The 27,940-nt window shown below is 45.8% G+C and overlaps 1 protein-coding gene across 1 annotated transcript in view; it reads right to left on the bottom strand.

Moving 5' to 3' along the window:
* Nucleotides 1-27,727, bottom strand: part of LOC120032719 (keratin, type I cytoskeletal 18-A-like) — a 30,495-nt gene extending 2,768 nt beyond the window's left edge. The window contains exons 1-8 of the mRNA XM_038978909.1: nt 27,530-27,727; nt 21,107-21,189; nt 19,109-19,262; nt 16,692-16,973; nt 13,388-13,522; nt 11,740-11,960; nt 2,360-2,619; nt 932-1,034 (exon numbers count right to left, since the gene is read on the bottom strand). Coding sequence (XP_038834837.1) covers nt 932-1,034; nt 2,360-2,619; nt 11,740-11,960; nt 13,388-13,522; nt 16,692-16,973; nt 19,109-19,262; nt 21,107-21,189; nt 27,530-27,727 — 1,436 coding nt within the window. The remainder of the gene's footprint in view (nt 1-931; nt 1,035-2,359; nt 2,620-11,739; nt 11,961-13,387; nt 13,523-16,691; nt 16,974-19,108; nt 19,263-21,106; nt 21,190-27,529) is intronic.
* Between the last annotated feature and the right edge of the window lie 213 nt (nt 27,728-27,940).

The following is a 27,940-nucleotide window of genomic DNA, read 5'->3' as shown; positions in this document are numbered from 1 at the left end:
AAATAAACATTCCAAACATAGTCTGGGACAGTTGTGGGATGTGATAGATTCCAAATTAATGCAACCACTACCATCCCCAAACTTTTTTTTACGCAATAATATGTGTGTGAAATTTGTTTTGATTCAGAATGGACCATAATTATGCACTTGTCTCGAAACGGGCAGGGAAAAAATACATGTTTCTCTGCACTTAAATAGCGAATGGAGGACGCTTTTCCTATGCTTCATTTTTTTATGCTAGCCAGGAAGGCTATACTGTTGTAAAGAGAAGCAATGTGCTTAATATTAGGAAAGTTGAGAAAAAAATATAGTAGGCCTAGCCTATACAAGCTGATGGGATCCTATTTTTAATAGAGGCCATCATTCTGTTTTCTCACACAATTAAATAGCCTATGGAAATGTTGTGCAACATGAGCTCATGGTCTCTCATGAAGTGTTTGATTAGATTTTCAAATACATTCTTCTTGATGTCAGAGTGATTAGAGGGACATGCTAGACTACAACTAGAAACGTAGAGTACATAGAATAGAAACAATCAAACAAACATTCCTTAACAAAGCTGGTGTTGTGAAGTGTACCCTGGCCACAGTAAACCTGGGGTAAATCCTAATATGGTATCTCTAACTGATGATTGGTCCTATATGATTGCATGACTTTTACAGTAAAAGATATGTCAGAGAACCCTTCCCAAACACACAATGATTGTACATGCCTACTGAACAGTTAATTGTGATAATGATCTAATTCAAAGTCAAGGAAAGTTTACGAGATGACAGTTAGTAAAACAACTGGCTTAAGCACCAGGGCGACGATGACTCTGAAAGCAAAAATATTTATGCGGCCGTTCCCATCCTGGTTGGTACAGTGTACTCAGCACAGGTGTGGCGGTAATACGGTCACCGCAACAGTCCTATGTCTGATAAATACTTACTCCACGGTGCCAGTGCCCTCTGCACTCTCCCTCACCACGTTGCCTTGGAGGAATTCCTGGGTCTTCACTGTGGAAATCCTCAGATCGTTGTCTCTCTCTGGCTCTGCACATAAAACACATACACAAATCAAACAGAAATTTGATTGGTCGCACACACATACACTACATGACCATAAGTATGTGGACACTTGCTTGTCGAACATCTCATTCCAAAATCATGGACATTAATATGGAGTTGGTCCCCCCTTTGCTGCCATAACAGCCTACACACTTCTGGGAAGGCTTTCCATTAGATGTTGAAACATTGCTGGGGGGACTTGCTTCCATTCAGCAACAAGAGCATTGGTCGGGCACGGATGTTGGGCGATTAGGACTGGCTCACAGTCGGTGTTCCAATTCATTCCAAAGGTGATTGATGGGGTTGAGGTCAGGGCTCTGTGCAGTCCAGTCAAGTTCTTCCACACCGATCGACAAACCATTTCTGTATGACCCTCGCTTTGTGCACGGGGGCATTGTCATACTAGAACAGGAAAAGGCCTTCCCCAAACTGTTGCCATAAAGTTGGAAGCACAGAATCATCTAGAATGTCATTGAACGCTGTAGCGTTAAGATTTCCTTTCACTGGAACTAAGGGGCCTAGCCCAAACCATGAAAAACAGCCCCAGACCATTACTCCTCCTCCACCAAACTTTACAGTTTGCACTACACATTGGGGCAGGTAGTGTTCGCCAAACCCAGATTCATCCGTAGGAATGGCTAGATAGTGAAGCGTGATTCATCACTCCAGAGAACACGTTTTCGATGCTACAGAGTCCAATGGCGGCGGGCTTATGTGCGGCTGCTCAGCCATGGAAACCCTTTTCATGAAGCTCCACACGAACAGATCTTGTGCTGACGTTGCCTCCAGAGACAGTTTGGAACTTGGTAGTGAGTGTTGCAACCGAGGACAGACGATTTTTACGCGCTATGCGCTTTAGCACTCGGCGGTCTCGTTCTGTGAGCTTGTGTTGCCTACCACTTCGCAGCTGAGCCGTTGTTGCTCCTAGATATTTCCATTTCACAATAACAGCACTTACAATTGACCGGGGCAGCCCTAGCAGGGCAGAAATTTGACAAACTGATTTGTTGGAAAGATGGCATCCTATGACGGTGCCACATTGAAAGTCACTGAGCTCTTCAGTAAGGCCATTCTGACAATGTTTGTCTATGGAGATTGCATGGCTGTATGCTCGATTTTATACACCTGTCAACAACAGGTGTGGCTGAAATATCCAAATCCACAAATGTTTTTATATATAGTGTATTTAGCATACTGAATGTGTGTATGGTATTCCTGCCTGATTGTGTGTATACGAGTGTGTATATGACTATTAACATGAATATGTGTGTACCATTCTGTGTGTGTATGTGTCTGACCACGTCACCCACCTGTAAGGATGACCAGGCTCTGTTGCCTATGCAGCGTTAGTGCAGGGCTCTTCCTCAGGCCGTTCTCTGTCACAGACCACTGCTGGGGTCTCTCAGGCAGGGGCTCGGACAGTGGCTCCTCAGGGGTCACTGCGGGGTCACTGAGGCCGTTCTCCTCCACTCCATTCTCCTTGGGCTCCTCCCCTATGGGGCCTGGCTCTCTTATGGGGCCCCTCCAGCGCCGTAGCCCCATAACCTGTCCGTTACGCCCACCTGGGTACCTGTGAATAGATGAGAAAACATGGTGAGTAGGACTCAATGGAATCTGTGAGGGGGGACACTCCTTCGGCAGCTGTCTCAGACGCTGTCTACATATTTGATGGATAACTTTAGCCATTTCCGTGCACTCAAAGAAATTGCCTGGCGGAAGGATATCTTAAAGTGTGGTCAGGACATCCGAATCATGATATGACAGAGCAGATTGATACAATACAGAGCCTGGCATCTTGAGTTGAGCAAGTCCATTGTGATCTTCTGAGAACATAGATATAAATCCAATAGACTGGGAGAAGATCTAGGATGCATCATCGAGCGTCACCTTACTCAACCTGGATGGTTATAAAACTAGATCATGCGGGGTACCTCCCAGATCAAGAAAAGGTGGTACTAAAAACATAATTATGAGGCCTGCTGGGGTGAGTGTGCTAAATTGAGGGACAAATCTGCGATGTACAAACATAATGGCCGTGAACTGTCTGTGCTTGAATGCATTCGTGTGACCAGCCTGTGAAAGCCTCAGTGATGATAATTGAGTATAAACTTTAGGCCTGTAAATTGAATGGAATCTTCCGTAATAAATGTTAAGAGGAATCTTCATTAAAGATCTTAGTGATCGAAAGCCATGAGGTGAAGAGGTGAATGTGGGGATGTCTGGTACAGAACATCTGGTAGTTTAAAAATGTCTTATATCTGTACACACAATGCAGATAAATGAGTCTGTCTTACTGTCTGTCTTTCTGCATGTCTGTCTGTCTGCCTGTTTTCCTGCCTGGCTGTCTGTCTGTCTGCACTGTATGTAAGTAAATACACTGAGTGTACAAAACATTAAGAGCACATCCCCCGCCCCCACCCCTTGGACTCTACAAGGTGTCGAAAGCGTTCCACAGGGATGCTGGCCCATGTTGACTCCAATACTTCTCACAGTTGTGTCAAGGTGGCTGGATGTCATTTGGGTGGTGGACCATTCTTAAATCTTGAAAAACCCTGCAGCGTTGCAGTTCTTGACACAAACCTGGCACCTACCATACCCTGCTCAAGGCTTAAAAATCCTTCTTTAACCTGTCTCCTCTCCTTCATCAACATTGATTGAAGTGGATTTAACAAGTGACATAAATAAGAGATCATAGCTTTCCCCAGGATTCACCTAGTCAGACTATGTCATGGAAAGAGAAGGTGTCCTAAGTGTTTTGTATACTCAGTGTACATTAGCACAAGCCTGTGGAATTTCCAGTAACCAACAGTTTCGCAATTATATTGACTCACCACCAGAACATCTCTGTCTCAACCTGCAATTATTTTTGATTCTCTATGCAGCTGCAACAGTAAAGAAAGTAATCTGTCACACTCCTCAACAAAAGAGGAAGACTCAACACGTAAATCTAGTTGTTTTGACAGATAAACAAAGGGGATAAAATATGAGGAATCCTTTTTTAAATTACTTTCATCCTTTAAGCTCATTTTAAAATCCAATCAAATTTTATTAGTCCCATGCGCCGAATACAACAGGTGTAGACCTCACAGTGAAATGCTTACTTACGAGCCCCTAACCAACAATGCAGTTAAAAAAAAATATGGATAAGAATAAGAGATAAAAGTATCAAGTAATTAAAGAGCAGCAGTAAAATAACAATAGCGAGACTACAGTATACACAGGGGGGTACCGATACAGAGTCAATGTGCGGTGGCACTGGTTAGTTGAGGTAGTATGTACATTTAGCTAGAGTTATTAAAGTGACTATGCATAGATTACAACAGAGAGTAGCAGTGGTGTAAAGAGGGGGAGAGGGGTGGGGGGCAATGCAAATAGTCTGGGTAGCCATTTGACTAGATGTTCAGGAGTCTTATGGCTTGGGGGTAGAAGCTGTTTAGAAGCCTCTTGGACCTAGACTTGGCGCTCCGGTACCACTTGCTGTGCCTTAGCAGAGAGAACAGTCTATGATTAGGGTGGCTGGAGTCTTTGACAATGTTTAATGCCATCCTCTGACAATGCCTGGTAGAGGTCCTGGATGGCAGGAAGCTTGGCCCCAGTGATGTACCGGTCCGTTCGCGCTACCCTCTGTAGTGCCTTGCGGTCGGAGGCCGAGCAGTTGTCATACTAGGCAGTGATGCAACCAGCCAGGATGCTCTCGATGGTGCAGCTGTAGAACCTATTGAGGATCTGAGGACCAATTCCAAATCTTTTCAGTCTCCTGAGGGGGATTAGGTTTTGTCATGCCCTCTTCACGACTGTCTTGGTGTAATTGGACCATGTTAGTTTGTTGGTGCTGTGGACACCAAGGAACTTCAAGCACTCAACCTGCTCCACTGCAGCCCCGTCGATGAGAATGGGGCGTGCTCGGTCCTCTTTTTCCTGTAGCCCACAATCATCTCCTTTGTCTTGACCACGTTGAGGGAGAGGTTGTTGTCCGGGCACCACGCGTCCAGGTCTCTGACCTCCTCCCTATAGGCTGTCTCGTCGTTGTCTGTGATCAGGCCTACCACTGTTGTGTCATCGGCAAATTTAATGATGGTGTTGGAGTCGTGCCTGGCCGTGCAGTCATGAGTGAACAGAGAGTACAGGAGGGGACTGAGTACACACCCCTGAGGGCCCCCTGTGTTGAGGATCAGCATGGCGGATGTGTTGTTACCTACCTTTACCACCTGGGGGCGGCCCGTCAGGAGGTCCAGGATCCAGTTGCAGAGGGTGGTGTTTAGTCCCAGGGTCCTTAGCTTATTGATGAGTTTTGAGGGCACTATGGTGTTGAACGCTGAGCTGTAGTCAATGAATAGCATTCTCACATAGGTGTTCCTTTTGTCCAGGTGGGAAAGGGCAGTGTGGAGTGCAATAGAGAATGCATCATCTGTGAATCTGTTAGGGTGGCATGCAAATTGGAGTGGGTCTAGGGTTTCTGGGATGATGATGTTGATGTGAGCCATGACCAGCCTTTCAAAGCACTTCATGGCTACAGACGTGAGTGCTATGGGTCAGTAGTCATTTAGGCAGGTTACCTTAGTGTTCTTGGGCACAGGCACTATGGTGGTCTGCTTTAAACATGTTGGTATTACAGATTCGGACAGGGAGAGGTTGAACATGTCATTGAAGACACTTACCAGTTGGTCAGCGTATGCTCGCAGTACACGTCCTGGTAATCCATCTGGCCCTGCGGCCTTGTGAATGTTGACCTGTTTAAAGATCTTACTCACATTGGCTGCAGAGAGCGTGATCACACAGTCTTCCCATAACAGCTGGTGCTCTCATGCATGTTTCAGTGTTCTTTGCCTCAAAGCGAGCATAGAAGTAGTTTAGCTTGTCTGGTAGGCTCATGTCACTGGGCAGCTCTCGGCTGTGCTTCCCTTTGTAGTCTGTAATGGTTTGCAAGCCCTGCCACATCCGATAAGAGTCAGTCGGTGTGTACGATTCGATCTTAGTCCTGTATTGACGCTTTGCCTGTTTGATGGTTCGTCGGAGGCCATAGCGGGATTTCTTATAAGCTTCCGGGTTAGAGTCCGACTCCTTGAAAGTGGCAGCTCTAGCCTTTAGCTCAGTGCGGATCCTGCCTATAATCCATGGCTTCTGGTTGGGGTATGTACGTGCGGTCACTGTGGGGACAACGTCATCGATGCACTTATTGATGAATCGAATGACTGATGTTGTGTACTCCACAATGTCATCGGAGGAATCGAGGAATATATTCCTGTCTGTGCTAGCAAAACAGTCCTGTGGCTTCGCATCTGCTTCATCTGAACACTTTTTTATCGATCTTGTGCGATCTTGGTGCGTCCTGCTTTAATTTTTGCAGGAATCGGGAGGATAGAATTATGGTCAGATTTGCCAAATGGAGGGAGAGGGAGAGCTTTGTATGCGTCTCTGTGTGTGGAGTATAGGTGGTCCAGAGTTATTTTCCTCTGGTTGCACATGTAACATGCTGATAGAAATTCGGTAAAATGGATTTATGTTTCCCTGCATTAAAGTCTACTAGGAGCACCGCCTCTGGGTGAGCATGTTCTTGTTTGCTTATGCAGATCATTCAATGCTGTCTTAGTGCCAGCCTCTGACTGTGGTGGTATGTAAACAGCTACGAAGAATACAAATCTCTCAGGCGTTGGTGTGGTCTACAGCTTATCGTGAGATATTCTACCTCAGGCGAGCAATAGCTCGAGACTTCCTTAGATATCGTGCACCAGCTGTTATTTACAAAAATACATAGTCCGCCGCCCCTTGTCTTACCAGACGCCGCTGTTCTATCCTGCCGGTACAGCGTGTAACCAGCCAGCTGTATGTTGATTTTGTCGTCGTTCAGCCACGACTCCATGAAGCATAATATGTTACAGTTTTTAATGTCCCGTTGGTAGTTTAATCTTCCACGTAACTCGTCAATTTTTTTCTCCAAGGATTGCACGTTTGCTAGCAGAATGGAGGGAAGTGGGGGTTTATTCGATCGCCTACGAAACCTCAGAAGGCAGCCCGCTCTTTAATCCCTCTTTCTCCGCCTCCTCTACACGCAGATCAAAGGGATTGGGGCATGTTCCTGAGGAAGCAGTATATCCTTCGCGTCAGGCTCGTCAGAGTCGTGAAAGGAAAAAAAATAATCTGCTAGTCCATGGTGAGTAATCGCAGTCCTGATGTCTAGAAGTTATTTTCGGTCATAAGAGACTGTAGCGGCAACATTATGTACAAAAATCAGTTACAAACAACGCAAATAAACAAACAAAAAAACACAATCGGCTGGGGGCACGTAAAATGTCTGCCTTCTTCATCCCGCGCCATCTTTTGGATGTTTAATTTAATTGAAAATGTTTGGGAACAAGGGGGTGCTTTCCTACAAGTCGGAAGTTTACATACACCTTAGCCAAATACATTTAAACTCAGTTTTTCACAATTCCTGACATTTAATCCTAGTAAAAATTCCCTGTCTTAGGTCAGTTAGGATCACCACTTTATTTTAAGAATGTGAAATGTCAGAATAATAGTAGAGAGAATGATTTATTTCAGCTTTTATTTCTTTCATCACATTCCCAGTGGGTCAGAAGTTTACATACACTCAATTAGTATTTGGTAGCATTGCCTTTAAATTGTTTACCTTGGGTCAAACGTTTCCGGTAGCCTTCCACAAGCTTCCCACAATAAGAATTTTGGCCCATTCCTCCTGACAGAGCTGGTGTAACAGTCAGGTTTGTATGCCTCCTTGCTCGCACACACTTTTTCAGTTCTGCCCACAAATCTTCTATAGGATTGAGGTCAGGGCTTTGTGATGGCCACTCCAATACCTTGACTTTGTTGTCCTTAAGCCATTTTGCCACAACTTTGGAAGTATGCTTGGGGTCATTGTCCATTTGGAAGACCCATTTAATTATTATTATTTTTTAAATAAATTTTACCCCCTTTTCTCCCCAATTTCGTGGTATCCAATTGCTAGTAATTACTATGTTGTACTATGTTGTCTCATCGCTACAACTCCCGTACGGGCTCGGGAGAGACGAAGGTCGAAAGCCATGCGTCCTCCGAAACACAACCCAACCAAGCCGCACTGCTTCTTAACACAGCGCGCCTCCAACCCGGAAGCCAGCCGCACCAATGTGTCGGAGGAAACACCGTGCACCTGGCCACCTTGGTTAGCGTGCACTGCGCCCGGCCCGCCACAGGAGTCGCTGGTGCACGATGAGACAAGGACATCCCTACCGGCCAAACCCTCCCTAACCCGGACGACGCTAGGCCGTCGCCCCACGGACCTCCCGGTCGCGGCCGGCTGCGACAGAGCCTGGGCGCAAACCCAGAGTCTCTGGTGGCACAGCTAGCGCTGCGATGCAGTGTCCTAGACCACTGCGCCACCCGGGAGGCCCCTTGGAAGACCCATTTGCGACCAAGCTTTAACTTCCTGACTGATGTCTTGAGATGTTGCTTCAATATATCCACATTATTTTCCTGCCTCATGATGCCATCTAGTTTGTGAAGTGCACCAGTCCCTCCTGCAGCAAAGCACCCCCACAACATGATGCTGCCACCACCGTGCTTCACGGTTGGGATGGAGTTCTTCGACTTGCAAGCCTCCCCCTTTTCCCTCCAAACATAACGATGGTCATTATGGCCAAACAGTTCTATTTTTGTTACATCAGACCAGAGGACATTTCTCCAAAAAGTACGATCTTTGTCCCCATGTGCAGTTGCAAACCGTAGTCTGGCTTTTTTATGGTGGTTTTGGAGCAGTGGCTTCTTCCTTGCTAAGCGGCCTTTCAGGTTATGTCGATATAGGACTCGTTTTACTGTGGATATAGATACTTTTAAACCTGTTTCCTCCAGAATCTTCACAAGGTCCTTTGCTGTTGTTCTGGGATTGATTTGCACTTTTCACACCAAAGTACGTTCATCTCTAGGAGACAGAACGCGTCTCCTTCCTGAGCGGTATGACGGCTGTGTGGTCCCATGGTGTTTATACTTGCGTACTATTGTTTGTACAGATGAACCTGGTACCTTCAGGCATTTGGAAATTGCTCCCAAGGATGAACCAGACTTGTGGAGGTCTAGAATTGTTTTTCTGAGCTCTTGGCTGATTTCTTTTGATTTTCCCATGATGTCAAGCAAAGAGGCACTGAGTTTGAAGGTAGGCCTTGAAATACATCCACAGGTACACCCCCAATTGACTCAAATGATGTCAATTAGCCTATCAGAAGCTTCTAAAGCCATGACATAATTTTCTGGAATTTTCCAAGCTGTTTAAAGGTACAGTCAACTTAGTGTATGTAAACTTCTGACCCACTGGAATTGTGATATAATTCATTGTAAGTGAAATAATCTGTCTGTCAACAATTGTTGGAAAAATTACTTGTGTCATGCACAAAGTAGATGTCCTAACCGACTTGCCAAAACTATAGTTTGTTAACAAGAAATTTGTGGAGTGGTTAAAACGAGTTTTAATGACTCCAACCTAAGTGTATGTAAACTTCCGACTTCAACTGTATGTATTTGATGTGTTTGGTGATAAGTTTTTGACTGTCTGAATGTGGGAAACAAAAGATGGGTCATTATAGGCGTGGGACCCTCATTGGGGAGTTTTTATAGCATGTCTTCATGTTCTGTTAATAGCAACTGGGGCATCTTCATTTTGGTTCATTTGCAACGTGAAGGAGAGTTCATGCAACTTAAAACCTTCCTCATGTCCTCACAGATCCTGAGATCATCTTTCTCCTACTGACTAATGATTCACAACCTTCACTTTCGATCCATTTTCTTTAAAATGTATAGTGCCCTCCAAAGTTTCTAGAGCAAAATACCTTCAAATTTCTTTACCGTCTCGTTAAGAACTTCAATGTGATACAATTTCTGTTTGGACATTTTAATGTTGTACGAAAGCTTATCCTGCCTGTTTATTTCATCCATCTTCATTCTTAATGCAGAAGTTCATTTCGGGTCATGCCATTTTATACCTCTCAGTACTTTATGGTTCTTATCGATAGTTCAGGTTTACCGTTTAGGATAAAGACCTGCCAGCTCATTGCTGTGAATATGCCCTGTAGCATGAAACTGTTTTAAAATGTAATTTCACAATATAACGTTATACCTTCATATCAGCTATCTCACCCTTAGTAGGTGCGTATTCATCTGTGTGCATCTAAACTCAGCAAAAAAAGAAACGTCCTCTAACTGTCAACTGCGTTTATTTTCAGCAAACTTAACATGTGTAAATATTTGTATGAACATAACTGAGATGTCTGAGGAACTTGTTCAGTTTACATGTGAATAACAGAAATGGAATAATGTGTCCCTAACAGTCAGTAACTGGTGTGGCCACCAGCTGCATTAAGTACTGCGGTTCATCTCCTCCTCATGGACTGCACCAGATTTGCCAGTTCTTGCTGTGAGATGTTACCCCATTCTTCCACCAGGGCACCTGCAAGTTCCCGGACATTTCTGGGGGGAATGGCCCTAACCCTCACCCTCCGATCCAACAGGTCCCAGACGTGCTCAATGGGATTGAGATCCGGGCTCTTCGCTGGCCATGGCAGAACACTGACATTCCTGTCTTGCAGGAAATCATGCACAGAACGAGCAGTATGGCTGGTGGCATTGTCATGCTGGAGGGTCATGTCAGGATGAGCCTGCAGGAAGGGTACCACATGAGGGAGGAGGATGTCTTCCCTGTAACGCACAGCGTTGAGATTGCCTGCAATGACAACAAGCTCAGTCCGATGATGCTGTGACACACCGCCCCAGACCATGATGGACCCTCCCCCTCCAAATCGATCCCGCTCCAGAGTACAGGTCTCGGTGTAACGCTCATTTCTTCGACGATAATTGTGAATCCGACCATCACCCCTGGTGAGACAAAGCCGTGACTCGTCAGTGAAGAGCACTTTTTGCCAGTCCTGTCTGGTCCAGCGACGGTGGGTTTGTGCCCATAGGCGACATTGTTGCCGGTGATGTCTGGTGAGGACCTGCTTTACAACAGGCCTACAAGCCCTCAGTCCAGCCTCTCTCAGCCTATTGCGGACAGTCTGAGCACTGAGGGAGGGATTGTGCGTTCCTGGTGTAACTCGGGCAGTTGTTGCCATTCTGTACCTGTCCCACAGGTGTGATGTTCGGATGTACTGATCCTGTGCAGGTGTTGTTACACGTGGTCTGCCACTGCGAGGATGATCAGCTGTCTGTCCTGTCTCCCTGTAGCGCTGTCTTAGGCGTCTCACAGTACGGACATGGCAATTTATTGCCCTGGCCACATCTGCAGTCCTCATGCCTCCTTGCAGCATGCCTAAGGCACATAGTCTTAAAGACCGTTCCACAGGTGCATGTTCATGAATTGTTTATGGTTCATTGAACATGGGAAACAGTGTTTAAACCTTTTACAATGAAGATCTGTGAAGTTATTTGTATTTTTATGAATTATCTTTGAAAGACAGGGTCCTGAAAAAGGCACTTTTCTTTTTTTGCTGAGTTTATGTCTGTATAATTGACCAGAAATCAAATCTAGCTCAGCTGCTCCATTCTAGAGTAAAGCCTTTTGCTCTGGGGGTTACAGTTACACATGTCATATCTCAGGGAAGGTTACTCATCACCATGTAGTTCACCAAACCTCCTCTGCTACATCTGCCCCAGGATCTGTACCATTGGGGCACATATGGCCCCTGTCTGTGACCGTTAGCCCCCTCACCTGCCCTCCTCGCGCTCCAGCAGGCGCCTGTAGGTGGCGATCTCTTTCTCCAGCCTCATCTTGGTATTGAGCAGCTGGCCGTGGCGCTCTCGCTGCGTGGCCAGGCCGCCCCTCATCTGCTCCAGCTCGCCCTCCAGGCCTTGGATGACCTGGGACAGGCCCTGCAGCTGGCTGGAGTACTGACGCTGGGTGTGGTGGAGGGAACTCTCCAGACCTTTCTCCTGGGGAAGGGAAGGACGGGGGAGAGAGGATGGACAGGAGAAAATGATGTGGGACAGAAAGAGCAGGTGAAAAGGGAGAGATCGGACAGAGGAGATGGAGGGGGCAGAGAAGGTGGAGGGGAGAGGGGAGAGGGGATGGAGGAGAGAGGGAAGAAGAGATGGAGGAAAGGGTAGAGGAGAAGTATTAGAGAGGGGAGAAGAGATGGAGGAGAGAGGAGAAGTATTAGAGAGGGGAGAGGAGATGGAGGGGAGATGAGAAGTATTAGAGAGGGGAGAGGAGATGGAGGAGAGAGGAGATGGAGGAGAGAGGAGATGGAGGAGAGAGGAGATGGAGGAGAGAGGAGATGGAGGAGAGAGGAGATGGAGGAGAGAGGAGATGGAGGAGAGAGGAGATGGAGGAGAGAGGAGATGGAGGAGAGAGGAGATGGAGGAGAGAGGAGATGGAGGAGAGAGGAGATGGAGGAGGAGATGGAGGAAAGGGTAGAGGAGAAAGAAGAGAGGTGAGAGTGGAGAGGAGAGAGGAGATGGAGGAGAGAGGGGAGAGAAGATGGAGATGGAGAGAGGAGATGGAGGAGAGAGTGGAGAGGAGATGGAGGAGAGAGGAGATGGAGGAGAAAGAAGAGAGGAGAGCGGGGAGAGGAGAGAGGAGAGGAGAAGAGAGGTGAGAGGAGATGGAGGAGATAGAGGTGAGAGGAGATGGAGGAGAGAGGGGAGAGGAGATGGAGGAGGAGATGGAGGAAAGGGTAGAGGAGAAAGAAGAGAGGTGAGAGTGGAGAGGAGAGAGGAGATGGAGGAGAGAGTGGAGAGGAGATGGAGGGGAGAGGAGATGGAGGAGAGAGGGTAGAGGAGAAAGAAGAGAGGAGAGCGGGGAGAGGAGAGAGGAGAGGAGAAGAGAGGTGAGAGGAGATGGAGGAGATAGAGGTGAGAGGAGATGGAGGAGAGAGGGGAGAGGAGAGAGGGGAGATGGGAGAGAAGATAGAGGAGATGGAGGAGAGAGGGGAGAGGGGAGAGGAGAGAGGGGAAATAGCAGGATCAGAGAGATTAAATAATTGTAAAAATGGAGAGGGGGGAGAGAGAGCAGAGAGGGGATGGAGAAGGTGAAGCACAGCGATGGAGAGGGAGGACAGTGTAGAGGGGAAAGAGGGAATATGATAGAGGAGAGAGTGGATAGGGACAGAAGGTGATGAGAGGATGACACAAAAGGTGGAACAGAAGAGAGTGAGAGGGGACGGGGTAGAGGGAAGAGGCAAGAGTATAAGAGTGAAAGAATCCCCAATAGTGCTTTCAGAATCAATCAAGATGAATGTTCTCCATACTCTACTGATTCAGTATGGGTTTTTGTCAGAGACAGGAAGGTACTGTATGTGTCTGCCGCAATGCTAAGCTTATAGTGGTGTGTGTGTGTGTCTGTGCGTGTGTGTGCTCACCAGAGCATGTAGGGACTCGATCTCCACCTGCAGGCAGTGCCACTGTTTCCTGGCCTCGGCCAGCTCTGCCCGCGCCTCCCTGAGGGCAGTCCCTCCGAGGTTCACCTGGGCCCATGCTGCCTCTTCTGCATTGAGCTGGGGGAGAGAGGAGGTCATATCACACACACACACACACACACACACACACACACACACACACACACACACACACACACATTCACATAGACGTACATGAAAATAAAGTTCTGATGGAGATAGATGTTGACACACACAAACAGGAACAGTTCACATGGAACACACACACACACACACTCATACAAATTGGCACCCGCACACACTCATAAAAACTGGCACCCACACCCACTCATAAAAACTGGCACCCACACCCATAAAAACTGGCACCCACACACATTGACACAGAGCCAGAGGACTCTGTGCAGGTACACAAAGTAAAACAACTCTAAACCATGACTTAAACTTGATGAAACATTGTAAATAAGCTTCACACCTTTATAAATCGACCTGTAATCATTTTACCCACAGATTCCCACAGGGCACAAACACGTTGAATCAAGTTTGTTAGTTAAACATGAAATTGACGCTTGTGCTCAGTGGATTCCTCGAACCTGTGGACATCATAATATTAGTCTGTAATTACCGTGTAAACAAGAAGGTATTAGGGGCAATTATTGTAAATGTTAACCTTAACCAGTCCTTTTACAGTAAGAAGGATAACATAATAGCTAGTTAGCCTCGTCCCATACAGTATGTACAGAGCATTCGGGAATTATTCAGACCCCCACTCAGGCCCGATTCTGAAATGGATTCAAATAAAATTCCTCGTCAATCTTCACACAATACCCCATGATGAGAAAGCAAAAACAGTTTTTTTAGATTTGGAAAATATGACATTTACCTAAGTATTCAGACCCTTTACTGAGTACTTTGTTGAAGCACCTTCGGTTATTGCCTTGAGCCTTCTTGGGTATGACGCTACAGGCTTGACACACCTGTATTTGGTGAGTTTCTCCCATTCTTCTCTGCAGATCCTCTCAAGCTCTGTCAGGTTGGATGGGGAGCGTCGCTGCACAGCTATTTTCAGGTCTCTCCAGAAATGTTCAATCGTGTTCAAGTTCAGGCTCTGGCTGGGCCACTCAAGGACATTCAGAGACTTGTCCCGAAGCCACTCTATTGTCTTGGCTGTGTGCTTAGGGTTGTTGTCTTGTTGGAAGGTGAACCTTCGCCACAGTTTGAGGTCCTGAGCACTCTGGAGTAGGTTTTCATCAAGGATCTCTCTGTACTTTGCTCTGTTCATCATTCCCTCGGTCCCGACTAGTCTCCCAGTCCCTGCCGCTGATAAACATACCCACAACATGACGCTGCCACCACCATACTTCACTGTAGTGATGGTGTAAGGTTTCCTCCAGACGTGACGCTTGGCATTCAGGCCAAAGAATTCAATCTTGGTTTCATCAGACTAGATAATCTTGTTTCTCATGGTCTGAGAGTCCTTTAGGTGCCTTTTGGCAAACTCCAAGCGGGCTTTCATGTGCCTTTCACTGAGGACTGGCTTCCCCAGATCTATGCCTCGACACAATCCTGTCTCGGAGCTCTACGGACAATTCTTTCGACCTCATGGCTTGGTTTTTGCTCTGACATGCACTGTCAAATATGGGACCTTATATAGACAGATATGTGCCTTTTCAAATCATGTCTAATCAATTGAATTTACCACAGGTGGACTCCAATCAAGTTGTAGAAACATCTCAAGGATGGTCAATGGAAACAGGATGCACCTGAGCTCAATTTCAAGTCTCATAGCAAAGGGTCTGAAAACTTATTTAAATAAGGTATTTCTGTTTTTATTTTTAATACATTTGCAAAATTTTCTAAAAACCTGTTTTACTTTGTCATTATGGGGTATTGTGTGTAGATTGATGAGGATTACATTTTTAAAAATCTATTTTAGAATAAGGCTGTAACGTAACAAAATGTGGAAAAAGTCAAGGGGTCTGAATACTTTCCGAATGCACTGTATGTGCTTCAGTCAACTCTGCTTCGCCGACAGATCTGGAACCAGGCTGTAACAGGGCTGTATTCCACTCCAGACTCCAGTCCACTCTGACATAAGGGGGCTCTAACTAGGAGGGCAACAAACAAAGTCATTCTGTAGAGCAGACGCTGGTTAGGTACCAGGCGCTTCCTGCCTGCAGCCATGGGCCAAGGTACTTAATCACGCCTGTTACATCAAAGTCACTGGCTGCATCCCAAATGGAAACCCTATTCCCTAAAAAGTGCACTACTTTAGACCAGAGCCCTATGGGAGCCCTATGGGCCCTGGTCAAAAGTAGTGCACTAACTAAGGAATAAGGTGCCAATTGGGATGCAGCCAGTGTGCCACAGACGGTAAAACCGACCAGACGGAAACAAGACAGCCATGATGAGTGACTCATTCTATTCCCCCTATTCCACTGAAACCGAAATGCTCCTATTTCAAAACCTGAAACATGAGCGGAAATATCATCTCATGGGCAATAAGCGAAACTGACTAGATGTGCTGCGTTATTGTTGAAAACAACACCGCTATGAGAGGAAGCTATAGCTCATTTGCTAAACATATCATATTCCCTGAAATCAAAATGCTACTATTTCAAAGCCTGTAATACTGTCCCCATCCGATGTGATGTTGTCGAAACCAACAGCTATGGAAGGTGGCTATAGGCTACATGCCAATTGCAAGTTATCCTTTTCAACTGAAATCCAAATGCTCCTGTTTCAAAGACTGAAAAGATTACTGTCCTCAGCTGATGCCTTAGAAGGACTTAGCAGTAAACAGATCAGAGAGGCCCGTTACAAGTGGTGTATTACAATGCTGCGGTTGTGGTTCACGACGTATCAATATCTAAAGAGGTTGTATGGAGCAGCGTTTCAATATCGTAGTAAAAATCTCTTCTGAGGTAACGGATTGTCTATGGGTACCTTTCTGTAAGTGGAGGGGTGTGTGATGAGGATAAAGAGGGAAGGAGAGAGAAAGAGAAGGAGAGAGAGAAAGAGGGATAGAGGCGAACAACCCATCTCAGACCTCAGACCACCTCAGAGCTCCGACACTAATTCAGTACAACAAATCAAAATAAACCAACTCCTCTTATCTTACCACATGTCACTGCGTTGCCTGGAAACAGCCGAGGTGAGCTATGATCAGGGTGTGACTAGGTGGCAGGGAGCCAAGGGAAAGACAGAGAGAGGGATGGAAGGAAGGAAATAAAGAGATGGGGAGGGACGAAGGCAGTGGGACACTGCGTACCTGTGGGAGAGATCCTCCATGGGCTCGGGGTCTGAGTGTGGCTCCAAAACGGCTAGGCCCGGCAGTAGAGCATGGAGCTTGATTTGGGCCGGCGGCCAGGCCGGGGTGTCGGTCATCTGGGACTTGATTTAGGCCGGTGAGGGTGAGGCGGTCGCACTGCGTCCTGATTCGGTCGAGGAGCTGGGAGAGCTCCATCCCTGTGCCATCCTCCTCCCACGCTGTGGCCGTCACTAGCAGCGCATCACAAGAGTCGGCCTGCTGCTGCTGCAGAGCACGGGCTGCCTGCACAATGAGCCGACCAGAGAGAGGGAGAGAAAAGAGGGAGAGAGAGACAGGGAGATATATGACTGTAAGAGAGTATACAAGAGTGTGTGTGTGACAGCGAGAGGCGATGGATCTGATAATGAAGGAGAAAAGGGAACAGAGAGAGAACGAGGGCAGAGGAAGAGAGCAAGAGAGAGAGAGAACAGTGTGAGATCAGACACACGCAATGCAGGGGAGGGAGTCTGTTATTGAGCCTGAGCCTGTGAGTCTGGGACAGTGTGTGTGAGTCTGGGACAGTGTGTGTGTGTGCGTGCGTGCGTGCGTGGGAGAGAGAAGCTGGATCACGTAAAGACCTGAGTGGAGGAAGGGAAGGGGAGTATTAGTCAGCAGGAATAAAAAGGGGTTAGTAAAAGAGAAAGAGAGAGAGAGAAGGGTGGGAGGATGACAGGAAAGCATTGAAATGGAAAGGATGGTGTAAAACCTAACAAGCCTTTCCACTGAGGTCAACAGGGGAGGTGTGCGAAAAACAGTTGTCTGGTTAATGGGCTAATAAGGAGAAGGTGTTCTGAGACGCTGCTCTTTCTTTACAGTCGCTTGCTTCCCCCTCTCTCCCTCTCTCTCTGTCTCCCCTCTCTCTTCTGTCTCCCCTCTCTCTTCTGTCTCCCCTCTCTCTTCTGTCTCCCCTCTCTCTTCTGTCTCCCCTCTCTCTTCTGTCTCCCCTCTCTCTTCTGTCTCCCCTCTCTCTTCTGTCTCCCCTCTCTCTTCTGTCTCCCCTCTCTCTTCTGTCTCCCCTCTCTTCTGTCTCCCCTCTCTTCTGTCTCCCCTCTCTTCTGTCTCACCTTTCTCTCCCCTCCGCACATAAACATTCAAAAAAGAATGAGACAGTGGGAATTATCAAAGGTGGAATATACTGTACAAACACACTGGATGCTGATCAGTAAAAAGTAAATGCATTTCCTCCTAATTGGAACAGGACGTAGAGTTGGATAACCCCTGCCAGAGTCACTTCCCACTGGGCACAAACTGGTTGAATCAACGTTGTTTCAATGTAATTTTTTGATGTTTTGTGAAGTGGAATCTACGTGGGAAATACATTGGATTTGAAAAAAGTAATCAACGTAAACTGTTGTTTTGAGGGTGAAACTTTAACCACAGGATTATGTAATCATGGTAACCAAATTTCAACATAGACAAACCTTGTATAAAATATGTTCAGTTTGCAACTTTAAAACAATGTCAGATCTTCAACGTTATATCCAGTATCAGAAAAAAATAGTTATTATTTCAATTCAACCCAGAATTGGAAAAATAGACCATAAAATAGGCCAATGGCTTCAAGCTCTGGTTGATTTCAATTGTAATGATATTTCGTGATATTGGAATGTTTTTGGTTGTCAACGCAACCAAATATCAACATTTGAAGGAGATGTATCTTCTGCTTGGATAATTCCATCTGTAACACTGACTAAGTCTGGCTTTTATTCCTTTTTGTCTACAAATGAATCATTGATATGTTGGATTCACGTCTGCATCTCAACCAAAAATCGAAGTTAAAGAATTGGACTGAATCAAAACAAACCAAACTTTAAATGCCCATTCATCAAAATTTGTTTTGATTCAGTCCTATTCTTTAACTTAGACTTTTGGTTGAGATGCAGACGTGAATCCAACATATCAATTATTAATTTGGAGATAAACTGGAATTAAAGTCAGTGGCACAGCTGGAACTATCCAAGCAAGAGATAAATCTCCTTCAAATGTTGATATTTGGTTCCGTTAACAACCAAACACAATTCAATGTTATTTTTGAAATACAATAAATAGCCTATTAACTTGTCGACATGTTAACAAATGATGTGTTGGATTCATGTCTCCAACTCAACCACAAATACAAGTTGAAGAATGGGATTAAGCCAGTGGCTCAGATGGAACTATACAAGCAGTAGATACATCTCCTTTAAATGTTGATATTTTTGATGCAACCAAACACAATTCAATATGACTTTTACAGTAAATAGCCTAAAGTTAAGGCTATCTTACAAACTAATGTTACAGTATTTATTCAACCTTTTTACGGATGTCTTTACTGAACAAATGCAGGTGTCCGCAACCGTACAGACCCTTGCAACATGCACACAGACACAAGACCGTACCACATAGTCCTGGTGCATGTCCTGCAGCTCTGTCATGGAGTGGTGTAGCTCCGCCTCCAGCTGCACGTTGGTTTGCTCCACCCTCATCTTGTTCTCCCTCAGCAGAGCCACCTGTTGCTCCAGACACTTGGTCTGCCTCTCTTCCACCTCACATCTATGACAGGACACACGGCACATCTCATCATATCAACTGGGTCGTATTCAATAGAGCATTCAATGGAAAATGTTTTAAAACGTTTTAAAATCAAAAAACACTTTTTTTAAATAATAATAAAAAAATAAAAAAAATCTTACTGGACAGGTAGTCCCTGTTTCCATGTTTCAGTCTGTGATATTGACTTGTATTTAGCCTTGACCACAGTGGTCTATGCAAAGCAGCTATAAGCCTATACTTTACCAGGAGGTGGTGATGGTTACATAGGGAAATGTTTTTCAATGTAAGGCTACTGAATGTACCCGACTCTGGGCCAACTAGCCAGGGTACCCTACACGGGTGGTGAAACAGCTACACATACTGTGCATGTAGGTAAACACTGTGACACAGTATATGGGAAACGCTACAGCCACACATCCATTGTATCTAAGCAGGTGCATAGCCCTTTCCTGCAGTCAGTGACTAAAAACACCCTCTTTGGCCTCACGGGTGGAATGTTATTAATATTTTTCAGAATTTCGGGAATTAATAAAGATGTTTTTATTTATTTATGACGGAAATATGGTGTTTCTATGTCAAACGGTTTTGTTATAATTCAGTCTTCTGTGATGTACTGTATATAAAGTGTAATAGTGGGATGCAAACTCTATATCTGACATGGTACAGGTGTCTTCTGTTTTTAAGCCCATAACCATGTGTGTGAGGTGTATACTTTTGTCTCAAAGTAGATTTGTTTAAGACTACCAAGAATCACTCTGTGTGACACTGATTTAGCCCACTTTAGTCAAATGTTTTAAGATATACAAGTGTTTTCAGGTAAAGGTAAATAGACTGCACACTGCAATCTCTGCTCCCATGTGTTTTAGTGACCCTTCATCAGCTCTGACATAATCATGTAAAAGACCTTATCATACAGTAGGAAAGAAATCATGCAACAGTCACTCAGTAGTTGCAATAGTCCTCACTTCCCAACATGCTAAAGTCACAGTCACGGACATCAAATCAAAGTGTGTTGGTCACGTACACAGTTTAGCAGATGTTATAGCGGGTGCTGTGAAATGCTTATGTTACTAGCGCCTAACGATGCAGTAAAATGTCAACAAGTACACAAATAATATATATATATTTTAAATATAATATAAACCTTGTGACACAGAGTTGCAGACAACATCGTGACAGAGGCCCAGGTAAGGCCAGCAGGACACAATATATAAATAGAGGAGGTGTGTATTCATAGCTCATAGCTGTCTGCATGCTGTTGCCCTCCCTTGCCCTTCAGGGGTTAATGGATATCCCTACATCCCAAATGACACCCTATTCCCCATTTAGTGCACTACTTTTGACCACACTCAATGGGTACCCTTATGGGCCCTGGTCAAATGTAGTGCTCTAAATAAGAATTAGGGTGTCATTTGGCACGCAGCTCTCTGGCAGTAGCAGAGGGGCTGGTGTGTCACTCTGCATCAATACAGATGGGGAAAGTGCCGACGAGGCACAACACAGCCGGGCTGCGATTTGTATGCAGGTTGTTGAGCAGGAGTGGGAACTAGGCGAGTTACAACAGAGTGCGGACTGTACTGCTGCTACAGTAGAGAAGTGATTATAAAGTATCGCTGCAGGGGAAAATAAAATATCTGATTGTTATTCAAGAGGTGCATTTAAAGTGTTATAGACTGAAATTGGTAGGAGTAGGATTTGATGGATTTTCCCAGAAGGCATTCACAACTGCTATGGTATAGCTTTGTTTTCATTAGATATGATGAAAATAAATACTATGAGGGCATATGTTACTGTATTAGTATAGTATTCTAGGCCTGACCTAGAATGTCCCAAACACGACTGACCTGGCCTGGATGGTAGAAGCCCTGGACATCATGTGGTCAGACTGCAGCACCAGCTCTGCATTTTCCATCAGCAGATTACCAACCTACAGAACCAAAACACAGTCAACACACAAGACAAAATAACAAGGAAGGGAATAAGATGCGACGAGAAGCGTGTAAAACATGATCGATTTCAGAATGTGTTCAATCTTGTTGAACCATGTAACGTCATCGGTCCAATAGGTAGGAAAACACAATGAAACATGACATCACATTCGAATAAACCTCAGTACACTGGAAGTTCACATTACCAGGTGCTGCATCAAATTGGGGTCTTTTTTTAAATGTGAAAACATGCGGGTGAGGCTTATCGCAATAGAACAACTGTAGTAAAGGTTTTGCCTCCTTGTATTACACTAGCCTCGTCTCATACTGTGTGGCATGACATTGACCAATGGAAGAGTTGGCTACAGCACATAGAGTACGGGACAAGGCTAACACACTAGCACAAGCATAAAGAGAGACGCCTTTGAATGTTCATCAGAGAAAGGAAGTTGGAACAGAGACGAGAAAGAATTATACTGTACACAGAGAGATAACAATGGTATCCACAATTTCATCTGATTTGGGGGAAGTAGATAAAGGGCTTCATTGCCCCAAAAAAACTAAAGTATCCCTTTAATCAATTTAGACAAGCCAGTTGGAATTGCTCTTTATTCTGTGAGAATAAGATCACTTGAGGTTGAGCCACTTCACATTCATTGAAAAGACTGCACAATAATATTCTGCCTGTTCATGCTTGTCAGATTGCCACCAGCTCAGTGAGTCAGATTTATTACATGACGTTCCACGATTTGGGTTCATTAAGACAATGTCACGCCCTGACCTTAGAGAGACTTTATGTCTCTATTTGGTTTGGTCAGGGTGTGATTTGGGGTGGGCATTCTATGTTTTGTTTTTCTATGATTTTGTATTTCTATGTTTTGGCCGGGTATGGTTCTCAATCAGGGACAGCTGTTTATCGTTGTCTCTGATTGGGAACCATACTTAGGTAGCCCTTTTCCCTCCTTTCTTTGTGGGAAGTTGTTTTTGTTTGTGGCACTATAGCCCTTGAGCTTCACAGTTGTTTTTGTATTGTTTATTGTTTTTGTCGGCGTCATTTTCTTAATAAAAGGAATATGTACGCTGACCACGCTGCACTTTGGTCCACTTCTTTTGACGACCGTGACAAAACCTCCCACCATAAAAGGACCAAGCAGCGTGGCCAGGAGTATGAGACAACCTGGGAGGAGGTAGAGAGGTGGTCGGTCGACCCAGGGAGAGTGTCAGAGCCCGCCTGGGATTCAATTGAGCAGTGCGAAGAGGGATACCGGAGAATGGAGTCGGCGAGACGTACACGGTTAGCGAGAAAGCCTGGGGGGGGGGGGGGGGGGGGCACACGAGGAGATTGGCTGAGTCAGGTTGGAGACCTGAGCCAACTCCTCATGCTTACCGTGGCGAGCGTCGTACTGGTCAGGCACCGTGTTATGCGGTTCACAGCCCGGTGCGCTACATCCCAGCTCCCCGCATCTGCCGGGCTAGGGAGAGCATCCAGCCAGGACGGGTTGTGCCAGCCCTGTTCTCCAGACCTCTAGTGCGCCTCCTCGGCTCAGTATATCCTGCGCCGGCTCTACGCACAGTGTCTCTGGTGCGTCTGCACAGCCCAGTGCGTCCTGTCCCAGCGCCCCGCATGTGCAGGGCGAAGATAACCATCCAGCCAGGACGGGTTGTGCAGGCTCTAAGCTCGAGACCTCCAGTGCGCCTCCACGGCCCAGTGTATCCGGTGCCTCTGCCAAGGACAAAGCCTCCTGTATGTCTCTCCAGCCTGGTGAGTCCTGTGCCTGCGCCCAGAACTAAGCCTCCTGTATGTCTCCCCAGCCTGGTGAGTCCTGTGGCAGCTCCACGTACCAGACTGCCCATACGTCTCCTCACTCCATTGATGATCCATGGCAAGAAGCCTCCAGTGATGATCCATGGCACGAAGCCTCCAGTGATGATCCATGGCACGAAGCCTCCAGTGATGATCCATGGCACGAAGCCTCCAGTGATGATCCATGGCACGAAGCCTCCAGTGAGGATCCATGGCACGAAGCCTCCAGTGAGGAGTCATGGCACGAAGCCTCCCACGACGGCCTCCAGTCCGGAGCCTCTAGCGACGGCCTCCAGTCCGGGGCCCGCAGCGAGGGTGCCCAGTCCGGGGCCCGCAGCGAGGGTGCCCAGTCCGGGGCCCGCAGCGAGGGTGCCCAGTCCGGGGCCCGCAGCGAGGGTGCCCAGTCCGGGGCCCGCAGCGAGGGTGCCCAGTCCGGGGCCCGCAGCGAGGGTGCCCAGTCCGGGGCCCGCAACGAGGGTGCCCAGTCCGGGGCCCGCAACGAGGGTGCCCAGTCCGGGGCCCGCAACGAGGGTGCCCAGTCCGGGGCCCGCAACGAGGGTGCCCAGTCCGGGGCCCTCAATGAGGGTCCCCGCACCAGAGGTGCCACCAAAGTGGGGTGAGCCAGTGGTGGAGCGGGGTCTGCGTCCCGCACCTGAGCCGCCACCGCGGATAGACGCCCACCCAGACCCTCCCCTATAGGTTCAGGTTTTGCGGCCGGAGTCCGCACCTTTGGGGGGGGGGGGGGGTACTGTTATGCCCTGACCTTAGAGATCATTTTTTTATGTCTCTATTTGGTTTGGTCAGGGTGTGATTTGGGGTGGGCATTCTATGATTTTGTATTTCTATGTTTTGGCCGGGTATGGTTCTCAATCAGGGACAGCTGTCTATCGTTGTCTCTGATTGGGAACCATACTTAGGTAGCCCTTTTCCCTCCTTTCTTTGTGGGAGGTTGTTTTTGTTTGTGGCACTATAGCCCTTGAGCTTCACAGTTGTTTTTGTATTGTTTATTGTTTTTGTCGGCGTCATTTTCTTAATAAAAGGAATATGTACGCTGACCCCGCTGCACTTTGGTCCACTTCCTTTGACGGCCGTGACAGACAAGGCCTGAAGCAGTTGTGGCACAGATATTATTAAAGCCGAAGAGCCTGTCACAGTAATTCTAGTACTTGACCTCATAAACCATAAATGTTTGGCGTTGACTGCAATGTGAGCACATGAAATTGGAACTAATGTTATCCGAAATCCCTTGCATCTTTGATATTGAAATGTTTGCTGTACCAACTAGGGCCATTTTGAGCAAACAGAGTTTCAATGTTGACTCCTCCTTTGCCAATCACAATAGCACAATACTTACTCAAGGCCAACACACCCATTCTGAAGGAGGAAAGTCAGGAATAACTTGGACTTATTTGTGTTGTGTTTTTGCTCACACAACCGCCTCAAAGGTTATGAACATAATTTCATTGCAATTCATTCATTGTATTTGTCGCATGTTTCGTAAACAACAGGCGTAGACTACCGGTGAAATGCTTACTTACAGGCTCTTCCCAACAATGCAGAGAGAAAAATAGAAAAATAATAACACAGGGAATAAATACACAATGAGTAATGATAACTTGGCTATATACACAGGGTACCAGTATTCCTTATTATGGCTTGTTATTCAATGCTTCTAAATAGAATGAGGGTGGCGCCAGGTTTTAAAACCTAAACCCACAACAATAACAGTAGTCTAGGACTGAAACCGGACTTGAGGAAGATGCACATAACAAAGTCAATTGTTACTATAAATCATGAATTAATGTCAAAGGAAGATTTGAAGAATGTTATCAGTTATGCGTATGTCAAGACATACATTTTTCATTTAATTTGATTTATTTAGCCAGGATAGTCCACTCAGTAACAATTGTCACTGTTTTCCAGGGAGTCCTGGGTTCCATAGAAATCAACATTCCAGGTATTAGTCCAGGCGAAAGTGTGAGGAAATGTCATACATACACTACCGGTCAAGTTTTAGAACACCTACTCATTCAAGGGTTTTTCTTTATTTTGACTATTTTCTACATTGTAGAATAATAGTGAAGACATCAAAACTATGAAATAACACATACAGAATCATGTAGTTTCCAAAAAAGTGTTAAAGAAATCAAAATATATTTTATATTTGAGATTATTCAAATAGCCACTCTTTGCATTGATGACAGCTTTGCACACTCTTGCCATTCTCTCAACCAGCTTCACCTGGAATGCTTTTCCAACAGTCTTGAAGGAGTTCCCACATATGCTGAGCACTTGTTGGCTGCTTTTCCTTCACTCTGCGATCCGACTCATCCCAAACCATCTCAATTGGGTTGAGGTCGGGGGATTGTGGAGGCCAGGTCATCTGATGCAGCACTCCATCACTCTCCTTCTTGGTAAAATAGTTCTTACACAGCCTGGAGGTATGTTGGGTCATTGTCCGGTGGAAAAACAAATGATAGTCCCACTAAGCACAAACCACATGGGATGGCATATTGCTGCAGAATGCTGTGGTAGCCATGGTGGTTAAGTGTGCCTTGAATTCTAAATAAATCACAGACCATATCACCAGCAAAGCACCCACACACCATAACACCTCCTCCTCCATGCTTTACGGTGGAAAATACGCATGCGGAGATCATCTGTTCACCCATACCGCATCTCACAAATACACGGCGGTTTGAACCAAAAATCTCCAATTTGGACTCCAGACCAAAGAACAAATTTCCACCGGTCTAATGTCCATTGCTCGTGTTTCTTGGCCCAAGCAAATCTCTTCTTATTATTAATGTCCTTTAGTAGTGGATTCTTTGCAGCAATTCAACCACAAATGCCTGATTCATACAGTCTCCTCTGAACAGTTGATGATGAGATGTATCTGTTACTTGAACTCTGTGAAGCATTTATTTGGGCTGCAATTTCTGAGGCTGGTAACTCTACTGAACCTATCCTCTGCAGCAGAGGTAATTCTAGGTCTTCCTTTCCATATTGACTGACCTTCATGTCTTAAAGTAATGATGGACTGTCGTTGCTCTTTGCTTATTTGAGCTGTTCTTGCCATAATATGGACTTGGTATTTTACCAAATAGGGGTGGTATACAGAAGATAGCCCTACCTTGTCAGAACACAACTGATTGGCTCAAACACATTAAGAAGGAAAGAAATTCCACAAATTAACTTCTAACAAGGAACACCTGTTCATTGAAATGCATTCCAGGTGACTACCTCATGAAGCTGGTTGAGAGAAATGCAAAAGAGTGTGCAAAGCTGTCATCAAGGCAAAAGGGTGGCTATTTGAAGAATCTCAAATATAAAATGTATTTTGATTTGTTTAACACTTCGGTCCCGTGTGGCTCAGTTGGTAGAGCATGGCGCTTGCAACGCCAGGGTTGTGGGTTCAATTCCCACGGGGGGACCAGGGTTCAATTCCCACGGGGGGACCAGGATGAATATGTATGAACTTTCCAATTTGTAAGTCGCTCTGGATAAGAGCGTCTGCTAAATGACTTAAATGTAAATGTAAACACTTTGTTGGTTGCTACATGATTCCATATGTGTTATTTCATAGTTTTGATGTCTTCACTATTATTCTACAATGTAGAAAACAGTAAAGTAAAGAAAAACCCTTGAATGAGTAGGTGTTGTAAAACTTTTGACCGGTAGTGTATGTACATTTGTACATGACATGTTCTCACATGGTAACGCCTGCAGATATCGTATCAGTGCAGCTATGCATGAAGGATCTTTATGATGATAAATGGACTGGCAATCGCTCATATTTTATGCAACACTCTCACTGAAAGTGAAATTGGGCATAAAAGTCAACCCTCCCGTTGGCTTCAATACTAATAGGTCAGATCTTGGTGCTTTCTTCGCCTTTGTCTCCATTCACATTCAGAGACCATAAATCAAGGAGTGGTTGCAAAACCTCCAATCAGCTCATGCGAGCGAGCTGACAATTACAGCAGCCTGTGTTAATGGTCTACTAGGGCAACGGCCTTTAAAGCAATAAGGATCCACATTCTTGTGTGTGACAATGGAGTGATGGCTTGTTTCCAAATGTCCTGACATACTTCTCAATCTCTGTAACAGTTGACATTGTCTGGGTTGTCATATGCCAGTTTTAATTAAACTGCTATTAAGTGTAATCATCGCCAGGACTGAAAATCGTTAATAACCGGTTTGTTCAGTCAATGCTGTATCTATCTCAAAGCCAAAACCCTGCACGCAAGAAAACACCTTTGAAGTAAAAATGCTTTGCAAGCTATTTTCAGAGACATTTTGTCGGCTTTGGTCTACTCTGGTAAAAAAATATACGGATAATATACAGGACAAATTAGATTCTTAAAGTCAGTCCTACTAGCTACTGTATGGCCACAACACACCAGCTCAATCAAATCTAGAAATTACAGTACCTCAGCATAATCACTGTCAAACAAATGGACTGTTTAATGAGTTGGGGTCCCTCAGGGCTCAATGTTTGGACCAATTAAAAAGGTAATAGATGGCAGTCTCACCTGGGAACGAAGATCATCCACAGTCCTTTCCTGCTGCGTCCATTCCTGGGGGTGCGGGGCGTTCCTCAGACCCCAGTCTGCAATCTGGCCCTCCAGATGCCAGTTTGCCTCTTGCAGCTTGTTTACCTGCTCCAGGAAGCCCTTCAGACGGCTGTTGAGGCCCTGCATGGTCCACCGAGAGTCCTGCAGCAAATCCATGATGCTCCTATGCAGTGTACACCCCAAAAACACACACAGACACCTCTCAGGGGTATTATCAAACACTTACAGCCTCGCCAACTCAGGAGAGTGTCCGATACAAAGGGTCAACCCAAACGTACAGTAAACAATTATGCCATCCAAAACATCTTGCACTTCAATTTCAGCATACGTCCACACCACAGCCACTTGCAACCCTGGCAGGCGGCGCCC

Source organism: Salvelinus namaycush, chromosome 39, assembly GCF_016432855.1.
Source record: "Salvelinus namaycush isolate Seneca chromosome 39, SaNama_1.0, whole genome shotgun sequence".
NCBI lineage: Eukaryota > Metazoa > Chordata > Actinopteri > Salmoniformes > Salmonidae > Salvelinus > Salvelinus namaycush.
This window is presented reverse-complemented; position numbering and strand designations above follow the sequence as displayed.